The 11,420-nt window shown below is 48.3% G+C and overlaps 1 protein-coding gene across 4 annotated transcripts in view; it reads left to right on the top strand.

Moving 5' to 3' along the window:
• Positions 1 to 11,420, top strand: part of Atp2b4 (ATPase plasma membrane Ca2+ transporting 4) — a 99,317-nt gene that overhangs the window by 55,238 nt on the left and 32,659 nt on the right. For all 4 annotated transcript variants that reach the window (XM_055598060.1, XM_055598063.1, XM_055598061.1 and 1 more), the window contains 6 exons: positions 4,461 to 4,658; positions 5,144 to 5,401; positions 5,892 to 6,017; positions 6,455 to 6,580; positions 8,055 to 8,090; positions 9,479 to 9,640. In XM_055598060.1, the coding sequence (XP_055454035.1) occupies positions 4,461 to 4,658; positions 5,144 to 5,401; positions 5,892 to 6,017; positions 6,455 to 6,580; positions 8,055 to 8,090; positions 9,479 to 9,640 (906 nt within the window). The remainder of the gene's footprint in view (positions 1 to 4,460; positions 4,659 to 5,143; positions 5,402 to 5,891; positions 6,018 to 6,454; positions 6,581 to 8,054; positions 8,091 to 9,478; positions 9,641 to 11,420) is intronic.

Genomic DNA, 11,420 nt, shown 5'->3' with positions numbered 1-11,420 from the left:
CTGTGTGTGTGTGTGTGTGTGTGTGTGTGTGTGTGTGTGTGTGTGTGTGTGAAAGAAAAGGGCAAGAGGGAACAAGTGTGTTCCTTTGAGGGAGCACGTAGGTAAGGGCAAGCCCCACCTTTTACATTATCTAGAATGTGTTTTGTTTCATTTGCTTGAGTCCAGAAAAAGCCATAGGAGCCTTTTAGTGAGCCCAGACTTCATAAGCTGGACTCTGATAGTCCTGAAAGCACTATCTCTGAGGACAGGAATAAAGGCCGGAATCAACCTCTCCAGAGGCAGCCCTGGCTTGCTGGGAGGTACAGAGGTGACAATGTGTGGGCCAGCCTTCTGGCATAAGGAACAAGGTGGCCATCTGCTGGAAGTCCCAGAAGACTAGGGCAAGTTGGTCACACTGGAACGTAGCCTCAGTTGATCCCTACTGCCCTCATGTCCCAGGAGCTTTGGGTGTAGGTTGGCATCTAACTGCCTCCTGTGGGTGGTATACAGCCCCTGCCCTTGCCAGCCCAAGGAGCCCATCACCTAATCAAGCTGCAGTTATCTTGCCCATCGAGTGGGGTTCACAGTAACTGCCTCCAATGCTAGTAATGTTTGAATGAGACTCAAAGTGTGCCTGGTGAAGTGCCCGCCACAAAACGATCACTGAAACATTAGCAACTTTGTTCATTACTCTTCACTCAGTTCATTCAACAGGCTTGAGTGTGTGCATTATGCCATGTGCTGGTCTAGACCTCCAGAACAAAGTCAAACACTCTGCTCTGGGGGCACGGAGGGGAGTCAAGCAATAGATGAGTAGGGCCTCAGTGTTATGGATGAGAAGACTGTAGGAGGAAGCTGTAGTACCGGGAATGCAGAGCACCACAGCTGAGGACAATTTTAGCCTTGTTGAGATGGGGACAGAGAGCTGAGGGATGGGAAAGACAGCCCAGGGAGATGCTCTATGGGGAAGGGATGGGCAGCAGTGTGTGCAGAAACTGAGGTGGGATATGTTTGCAGAGTAAGGGAAACTATATTGAGCCAGAACTCAGTGATGACTGGGAAATGGGAAGAGGTAAATGATGGAGGTTCCTAAGTGGCCTTAGAGGCCATCAAAGGTGCCCAGTTTTACTCCAAGTAAAAGCCACATAGGGTTTTGAGCAGCTGAGTGGCATGTACCACCTTACATTTTTCAAAAGAAGGGGCTGGAGAGACGGCTCAGCAGTTAGGACCGCTGGCTGCTCTTCCAGAGCACCTGAGTTCAACTCCCAGCAACCACACAGCGACTCCCAACCATCTACACTAAAATCTGATGCCCTCTTCTAGCATGCAGGTGTACATGCAGGGCACTCATACATAAAATTTAAAACAACAAACATCTTTAAAATGATCTTTGTGCAGCAGACTGAGAACTGGAGAACAAGGGTGGGAGAGAGAGAGAGAAAGGTGAAAGAGAGGCGGGAGTCACCAGTGATCGTTAGATGTTAGTAGGAGAGCCTGGCAAGGCGGTGTCACCCTGCCCCCGCACATTCAAGTATGTTGCTCAGGCAGACTCACCTGGGGAGAGTGTTACTAGACTATCAGGATAAGCTTTTAAGATGGGGTTCTATAGTGCAAGCTGACCCAGAACTCATTCTGTGGCCCAGGCTGACCTTTAACATTTGTCCATCATCCTACTTCAGCCTCTTAAGTGCTGGGAATACAGCCTGAGTCACCACACCCGGCTCTGCTCTTTAGTATTTGACATCCCAGTCACCCTCACAATGCTGTCCTGATCCTTACCAAAAAGGAGGGAAGGACATTTCCTCCCAGTGCATTGTGAATCCTACATCTATGCAAAACAAAATATCTGAATTTTTTCCGTCAAACCAATCTGTCCATCCAGAGCAGAATTCTTGAGCTGTCTCAGCCCTGCCCTTTCTGGTCCCCTAGCGCAAAGAACCAGCAAGCTTTGCCTCCTGGCCACCCTGCCCCTGCCTGCCTGCCTGGGCATCCAGATGCCCTGCCCAGAACACTTCTTTCCCAGGCCCTTCCTGCCTTTCCAACTGGGAACCTGACTTCCCAGGGCAGGGCGGTGGAGGAGGCCAGGGACTGCTGGAAAGATGCTCAGCTTGGCTTCCAGTGCTCTGAACCCAGCCTTGCTCCCCTCTGGAGCTCAGCTGAGCAACTGCTCAGCTGGAGCGGGGGACTTAAAGCTGGGTTACAGGGTCCTGGATTACAGTCTCAGGCACCATGTTCCCAAACAGTCCCCTGCCCCTGGCCCTCCAGTTCCTCACTGCACAGTATGAGGCCAAATCATGCTTTTCCTCCGGCCTCTTTCTGGCTTGTCCCTCTCCAAACCAGGGGCCTCTCCAGGCCAGCTGCGGCTTGTTTTGTGAGCATGGGAAATAGAAGCCCTCGCCCACCCTGCAGGCAGAGCTCCCTGTGTGCTTGTTTGCCCATCTTCAAGATCTTTTTCTGTCTTGAGGCCCCCCACCACCCCAGTCCCCTTTCACCCCCCACCTCCCCACCCCCATCCTCCTCCTGTGACACTGCTCTGTGCTGTTCAGTTTGCCCTCACACTCTGCCTATTTCTTTTCTCACAGTTGGAAGGCCTCCAGCTATGAGGAAAGTCAACCAGCACTTTCCTCAGGAAAACAGCACACACACACAAACACACACTCTCCCAGGGTGGGGGTGGGAAGGCAGAATTATACTCAGTAGCTTCCTGAGATACATCACTCCATGATGACCAAATGTGACATCCTGGCCTCCATTCTGTCCTTGCTCCTTCCAAGCACACACATGTCCTTGCTTTGTGTGAAGCTGAGTGGGGTATCCCCTTCCCCTGAGTCTGAGCTTCCTCAGCTGTTGACCTGTTTTCAAGACAAAGATTGCTCCACCCTACCTGTGAGGGAACCAGTCAAACAAGCAGCCAACAGCATCCAGTGCGAAAGCCAAAAAAGCAAAACAAAACAAAACAAACAAACAAACCAAAAACAACCTAATTTGCTGCAGTGTGTAAACAACTTAATGAATGGTTTCCCCCCAACCTCTAATCCTTATAGGGTCCAAAAAAAAGGGGGAGCCAAAAATCTGAGGAAGCCACTGAGTATAATTCTGCCTCCCCAACCCCACCCTGGGACTGTGTGTGTGCGTTGGGGCTGGGGGAGGCATGCTACATGCTCTGTTTTAGTGGAGAATGCGCTGGTTGTCAGGAACTGGCTAATATCTGGAAACTCGTGGCCTTGCTTAGTTCTTATTCAACCTGAGCTGTAGTGCTTTGTCTAGTCCATATGAAGTACTTAGCGCTGAGTAAAACAGCTTGTTGGCAGTTGTGTGAGAGACAGAAGAGCAGGGTTGTTCACCTTGCATTGAGGGTTCTGCTTCAATGATCTACAGCTCCTAGAACTTGGAACAAAAACACCTGGGTAGCCTCGGCAGGTAGCTAGCTCTCTCCAGCCCGAGCGTGGGAGCCAGCGTGCTCAGGTCATTGCTAGAATTTGCATACTCCTGTGAGAGAGGTGTCCTATGCATCCCAAGAGCATTCTAGTGCTCCTGTTCTGAGAGCTAGGGCCTGGCTGTGCAGCACAGCACTTGAGGAACCGAGGAAGTTTACTTAGCCTGGTCACTAGAAGCAAAAGACCCTCATCCTGAGGCCAAGCTGTCACCATTTGGTCATTTTTTAAGCCTTTAAAGGTTCCATGATCCTGGAATCCTGAGCAAACTAGGATGGTTGGCCGCTTGCATGCTGCACCCCCACCCCGAGTCTCATAACTGGACAAGGAGTCTTTATTTTTATTTGTTTTTTAGTTCGTGTCTTTTATTAACCATATGCAGCCTTCTGGTTTGTAAGTTGGACAATGCCTAGCACATTAATGTCTGTCAGAGCAGCTACCTCTAAGGCACCCTCCAAAGAACCCTCTTGATGAAGGTGACTCATTTTGATGTTTTCATCCATTTTATAGTATTTTAAGTATGCCAATTTAACTTCTTCTACTTCTTGAGGGTAGTTTTAGGCTTTCCTCCCTTTCTAAGCACCACAAAGTCTCAACACAAGATCAAGTGTGGTCTCCTTTGGAGTACTGGGGTTCTTTTCAGCAAAAATCTACCTTTGCTGATAAGGAATTCCTTCCTTCTGCTAGATTCTGGCTTTTACATCTTCTGTGGTTATCTGAAGGTTCGACCATGATAGTCTTGCTGGTCAGACACTTAGAAAAACCTGTATCGTGGTAGTAGCACCCACATCAGGCAGCTCAGGAACAACTGTAACTCTGGCTTTGAGAGACCCCCAATGCCCCTTTCTGGCCTCTATAGGTGCGCACACATACATGGCATAGACTTTCAGGGAGAGACACAGAGATGTGTAAATAAATAAATAAATAAATAAATAAATAAATAAATAGGCCTTTAACTTGATGTCTGAAATCACTTCCCCTATCCCCTAGTCTCTCTCTCTCTCTCTTTCTCTCACTCTCTCAATCTCTCTCTCATCTCCTTCTCAGGTCTATCTGGAAACCCTATAGATCTGGAGAGACGTAAACTTATTTTTGGAAAGAATGTGATACCTCCGAAAAGGTCCAAGACTTTCTTAGAATTAGTGTGGGAAGCCCTGCAGGATGTCACTCTCATCATCTTGGAGATTGCAGCCATCATCTCCCTGGTCCTGTCCTTCTATCGACCTCCCGGTGGAGATAATGAAAGTGAGTATCTGAGCTGCTCCACGTGGCTGACCTGAGTCCTTTCCACACCACCAACCATATTTAGCACCAGTGGTTGACAGGTTATAGTAACAAATGTCGCTGTTACCCAGCAGGCCCTGCAGAGGAGAGTGAGCAGCAGCCAGCAAGCCCTTCCCCCTCCCCACCACATCCCTACTCAGAACGCCACCTGTCCCTTGTTCTTACCTCTGCTTCTCAGTGTGTCCCAACCCTAGTGCTTCGCATTATGGGAAATGACAGTAAGCTGGACTTCATGTGACTTGCATCAACATACTTTGTGCAGTTTAGTAATTAACACAAATTAGATCTAGTGATGGCAAGATGAGATTCCATCTTGCTATCTCCCAATTTCCTTGGAGGACATCTTCCACCTTTTCTATTGCTCTCTTTCCACAACTTTCCATCTTGTGGAGGTTGTGGAAGCAGCACCCTCATTTCATTGACTCTTTTCTTCCCTCCCTGGATAGTCTGTGGTCACGTTTCAATTAACCCAGAAGACGAGAAGGAAGCAGAAACCGGCTGGATTGAGGGAGCAGCCATTCTTGCCTCGGTGGTCATTGTGGTATTAGTGACAGCCTTCAATGACTGGAGCAAAGAGAAGCAGTTCCGGGGACTGCAGAGTCGCATTGAACTCGAGCAAAAGTTCTCTGTTATCCGGAATGGGCAGATCATCCAACTCCCAGTAGCTGAGATTGTGGTAGGAGATATCGCCCAGGTCAAATACGGTGAGAGCACCATGTTTCTCCGACACACACCACATCTGAGGAGTAGGTCCATTGACACAAGGGGCTAGGAGTCTCTGAAAACCTCCCCAAAATAATCCCCCAGCTTGTGTTAACTTATCAGATAGAACTTAAGGGGGCTGTGAGAAGAAATTCTGAAGAAAGCCATAGCCAAAACTCTTCCAAGGGATTGTCACATGTACACCCTGTATGGCTGAGGAGTACCGAATGTTTAGGCCACAGAAAGGTGTCAGCTCGAGATATGTGTGACACTAGGGATCAAGCCCAGGGTTGTTTACAATGTAGGTAAGCCCTCTGCCACTGAGTCCCACCCCAACTCTAGAGTTACGTCTGGAGGTTCTTGACATCCTTGTGGGACCACGGCCCTCTAGGTTCTGCCAGGAGAGCAGCCCTAAGGCGGAGGAGTTGGGTGGAGTCCCGCAGCAGGTCTTACCGGCTCGCCCTTACTGTCATGCTTCTCCTCTCACACTAGGTGACCTGCTGCCTGCAGATGGGATTCTAATCCAGGGGAATGATCTGAAAATTGACGAGAGCACTCTGACAGGAGAATCAGATCATGTCAAGAAGACTCTGGAGAAAGACCCCATGTTGCTATCAGGTATAGCATCTGACTGCCCACGTTATCATCGCACAGCTCCAGATAGTCAGGCAAGGGTTCTGGGCCCAATGCCCTCTATTGGCTCCATCTTTTCCACTCCTCTTGGGATCAGATGGAGTAGAAACACGTGGGTAGCCCTGATGCAGGGATGTCAGTACCCGGAGAGAGATTTGCCATGAAGTGTTGTAGGAGCTCTGTCGTTCAGGAAGAAGGCATGAAGTTACCATATTAACCTTGACCTCTGTCTCCTTCTGTTAACCTTGACCTCTGTCTGTTTTAAATGGCTTCATCCCCTAGCCTTTTCTTACTGCCTACAAAATAGATTATTATCCATAGAGAAAAAGGAGCAGCATGCTTCTAAGTTTGTGTTTCATGCTAGATGACAGCTAAGAATATCAAACAGCACTCATTCCCATCTTCTCCTCCCCTTTCCTAAGGGACTCATGTGATGGAAGGCTCTGGCCGGATGGTGGTGACTGCTGTGGGGATCAACTCCCAGACTGGAATCATCTTCACCCTGCTGGGGACTGGCGAGGAAGCTGAGGAGGAGAAGAGGAAGAAAGGTAAGGGACATGCTGATTGAGCTTCTCTCTCAGTCCTGTGGACGCCCTGGAGATCAGAGAGCAGATCCCGATGGGAAGCTGTCAGAAAAGTCTGCTGGGGTGAAGCAGACCCAACTCCTGGCCAAGATGCAGATGTCAGTTGTGGGGCTAGAGAGATGGCTCAGTGGTTAAGAGCACTTGTTCTTGCAAAGGACCTGGGTTCAGTTTTCAGCCCCCACATAATAACCACTGATAACTCTAGTTCCAGGGGATCCTGTGCCTGTGTAGATCCAAGGCACATGGCAAACAGACATATGTGCAGATACGTATGTACAACACACACACACACACAAGGGCGCTCTGATGAAAACCACCAAATCCTGGCTCAAAGCCCTCAAGTCAGACTGCCTTTGAACCTTAATTCCTGTGTCTGTGGTAGGTTGTAAAGGCCTGAGTTAGCTCTGCCCTGAATGAGTCGGCAGGTACTCCAAATAAACTGCCCCATGTCCTCCTCCTCTTCCCTTACTTTCTTCTTCAAGAACTAAGAAGTAAATGAACCATCACAGCTAAGAGGGAAGTTACTTAAAGAAATCATGGTAGCTACGGTCAGGTAAAAAGGGAGGAGGTCCTCCCCTATCAAAGGACTAGAGAAAGAGCATAGGGGGAGAAGAGGGAGTAAGAATGGGACTGGGAGGAGAGGAGGGAAGGGACTGCAGTGGGGATACAAGTGAAAAAAGAAAAAGAAAGAAAGGAAGAAAGAAAGAAAGAAAGAAAGAAAGAAAGAAAGAAAGAAAGAAAGAAAGAAACATGGATCCCGATGAAACTCTGGGCTCTCCACTGAAGAGAAACATAGCTACCAGAGCGGGAACAGAGAGGCCATATCCATTCTGCAGTTAGATAGTCTTGGTCACTCACTTGTTCCTGGAGTGGGGATGACAGGAGAAAAAGACCCAGATTTGAAAGCCAAACGAATGCCTTTTTCTGAGTATGCCTTCTTCCTGAGGGGAGAGAAGGGTTTCTACCATTTGGCCAAAGATCATCCTAGATTCTTAGTAAAGAGAAGTTTATGAAAAAGAAACAGTTTCTCAGTGCCCAACTTTTTACAGCTGCCCTCCAGTGAACCCTTAGGAAGCTTGCCCAGGGCTGTTGAATTGACCTGGAGATGTCTTTTAGGGCCTTACCATTTCCTGCCCTCCCCTAACTTCCACCCCCATTTTCTTAAGAGACTTGACTCAAGCCAAGAGCATCCTCCTTCCTAGCTGCAAGAGAAGGTTAGGCAATACTATGTGTGTACCCGTCTGAGGCTTGGATCCCAGGAATTCATTTGAATCAATAGGAAGGATGAATGAGCAGAGACATGAGCATCCTTTACAAATATATCCCTGCTTTGCAGCCTGCCTTCCGTGCTGGGAAAGGACCAACAAATTGGATAGCTGATCATCTCTTACTAGTCACTTTGGTCTCCACCCCACTTTTTTCTTTCTTGTTCAAACAGGTAAAAAACAAGGAGTATCTGAAAATCGCAACAAAGGTAACCTCTCCATCCACTCATGTACCATCTCTACCTGCCCACGCTTAAACCACACCTCTCCAGGCCATCTGTCTCCCTGTCCTCTCCATCATCTGTTATCTGCTGCTGTGTCCCAGTGCCTCATCCTGAGGACGGTGCAGAGATCTGGGGGTGGGCTGAAGGCAGAACAGCAGCACCCTCTGCTGCTAGCTTGAGGAAGTGCATGTCCAGAATTCTTGTGGTGTGGGACACAGATTCTGTTCTTTCCAGAGTGCTGAGCTCTGCTTCACTGTCCACACCGGCAGTTTCTGGGTTGGAAGTCATGGTGGAGGGCATTGGCCGGACAGTCCCTGCACCCTCCTCCGCAAGCTGCCTCATCGGTGTCTTCTGGTCTGTATTTCTTCTTTGCTCCTCGTCCCAGAGGCTTTGGAGACAGATGTTTCCCTCTGCCTCTCCTCTGCCCACTTCTTTCTTTGTTCTTGCCACAGTCTGTTTTGTTCCTCCTGGTATGGTTTGTGTCTCTTGGTGGCTGTGTCTGTATTCCATCCCTGTCTTGTTTGTGCATCAGACAAGAAGAGACTGCATCTCAGGGGTGGCACTAGATAGGGAGTCGGGGACCAGCAGGACGTAGTTCCTCAAGTTTCTCCCCCTTTTTACACACATGATAGTACTTCTTAGGAGTAAAGTCACCATCGGAGTCCCAGGGTTTAAGCAGAAAGAACTTAACTTTCAAGTCTCTTTATTCTTCTAAAGGAGAATTCAGTGGATTTGATGTCCTGCGCATCTCTGCTTTTCCTTACTCTATGGCAGCTTCTTTCCTTCCCCCTAGAATACTCAACTCAGGTCTTTCTCTGTACCTGCGTCAATCCCTTGTCCTTCAGCTTATATAAGAAGCAGCTGAAGAATAAAGTAACTTTGGTCTTGGTGGGAGAAGTCTGTGTTTCTTTTCTGTTTGAGGGGAGGAGAGCTTTCTAACAGAACAGACCAGGACCCTTATGTCCTAGAAACATCTGCTAGATTTTTCCTTTAGTACCTTTCTGTAGTAAACATTCACTGTTTTAAGCTCTGGATTCCAGAAAGGCTGCTTGTGGTGGTGGCCTCAGTGGTATGAGTAATCCCCTTATTGCTAGAAACCTGGCCTGTGGCTCTGATGGGATGCCAGAATGTTGTCATGAAGAGGAAATCCATATCGGAAAAGCATCTTCCACCTCATCTCCAGGTGTTAGACTTGGCCCAAAAACCCTAGTGGAGTCCCCTGTCTGGCATGGGTAAAGAGCTGTCAGAACTGGGGTCAGGGGCCTAAGGAACATTCTGGAAAGAAGACAGAAGGACATCTTATCTTCTACCTGCCTGTTGTTCACTGCTACATTGTTGCCTGCTCACTGGTCTCCTTTGTGTGTCTACCCTAGCAAAGACCCAGGATGGAGTGGCCTTGGAAATCCAGCCACTCAACAGCCAGGAAGCTCTTGACAGTGAGGAAAAGGAGAAGAGAGTAACCAAGGCACCTAAGAAGGAGAAGTCGGTGCTACAGGGAAAGCTCACACGTCTGGCCGTGCAGATCGGGAAGGCAGGTGAGTGGCTAAGCCTGTCTCCCATTTCTGATTCAAACTGCTGCCCAGTGTGCTGGCTACTACAGCCTCCTCCTTCCGCCACACCAAGCAGGACTGGCAGAAGGAAGCTGTCACTTTGGGTGGCTTCTGGGGTCTAGATAGCTGTATTTTTTACCAGTTCTTGGGCTTTGGAAGAGAGAGATTTTTCTCTTGTGTATACACTAATAGCCCCCAGGTTGCTTTCATCCAAACAACAGGGAGGGTCATGCTAGCAAGAAAGAAGGCCCTAAGAACTTTAAATCCTTCAAGGACAGAGGAGGCTGCAATTACTTCATCCTCCATAGTAGAATCTTGTGGCCCAGCATAAAGCAATAAATACACAGTAAAGACTGGAAGGCGAGAAAGACTCTATCTAGCTCTATTCAAAAGAAGGGTCTAATAGTTAGGGTGACAAGTAGCTTCTCTGTCACCCACCTCTACACTTCTCTGCCATCTGCTGGCCAAGGAGAATAGCAGGAAGGGGGACAAGAGAATGGCTCCTCTGTGCATTGTCCCTTCGGGTGTGGTCTACCAATAAGTATCTATGACCTCGGCTTCTGCTTATTGCCATCATAGTCAGCATGCTTTTCTGGGAACAGTTCTCCAGAGGTCCTTGCTAAAGTGTGGGCTACCTTCAGAAAGTCTGTAGCAGGGCCTGAGAGTCTGTGCAGATCTGTCATAGACATAACAGCAGCCACTGTCTACAGCCTGCTCCTAGGGAGCCACATTTTAGATATTCAATAGCCACATGTGTCCAGTAGCTGTCTCAGTAAACAGCACCAAGTGAGAGCATTTTAAGCATCAAAGAAAGTTCTGGATGGAGTGTATTGACCTGGGCAATTCATTTCAGTCTAGTAATTAGCTCATTTTGACTACCTTTGAAACCTTATGCATAAACTGTCTGTGGAATAAATGAGCTGTGGGTGCAAACGCCAGTTGTTGAGCCCAGTACTTAGGTCAGAAATATTAAATACATTCCCCCTAGCTCGAGCGTTCTCATCATCCCTGCCTCATTCTTCCTTGGGGATAAGACCTACCTAGAGACTAGCCACTGGGCTCCTATGGTTTATTTCACATATCAGGCTAGGCTAGGACTTGGGTAAAATAGGCAGGGTACCTTTCAACCCAGAGAGAGAGTCCCTAAATATCCCATGGGAGCTTTATTTTCTTACTCTGGTCCTAGCCTTAACCATGCCAAAACCAAACTAATCTGCTTTCATTGATATCATCCCTCCCCCATGGCCTCACTGTGAAGGGCCTCAAACATCAGGGCCAGACTGCAGCTGTAATATGAGTGTTTCTCAAATATTATGCCGCAGATAGGGACATATTGATCCTTAACCCTCAGGGTAGCCACTGATACCCCAATATGTAAGGTAACCAGCTGTCCCATTTGGCTGGAACTTTCTCAATGTTCTCACTAAAAGTCCCAGAAACAGGACAACCACCCTGCCAGTGTACTCTATCAGAAGCTTCCCTGGCCCCTAGCTTTCTCTTCTTTGAAGCAGGAGGAATCATAGTACCCTGTCTCCGAGGGCTGTTGTGAAGTGGTTATGAATGCTTGGCTGGCCTGTGTAAGCCATTGCTGTCATTGTCATCCTCATGACGTGCTATTATAGGAGCCGTCATGTAGGTGCTGTGCTAGCACTGTGGGACATCCCTGTAACCAGGAACATTCATAGACATTCGTGATACAGCACAAAGAATGGCTCCCCGAGTGCACTCCTGTCTACATCCAGTATTTTGTGAAGTTCTTTATCAT

The sequence above is a fragment of the Psammomys obesus genome, unplaced genomic scaffold, assembly GCF_907164565.1.
Source record: "Psammomys obesus unplaced genomic scaffold, mPsaObe1.curated_primary_1811, whole genome shotgun sequence".
Lineage (NCBI taxonomy): Eukaryota > Metazoa > Chordata > Mammalia > Rodentia > Muridae > Psammomys > Psammomys obesus.
The sequence above is the reverse complement of the archived record's forward strand: the minus strand, read 5'-3'. Positions and strand labels throughout refer to the sequence as shown.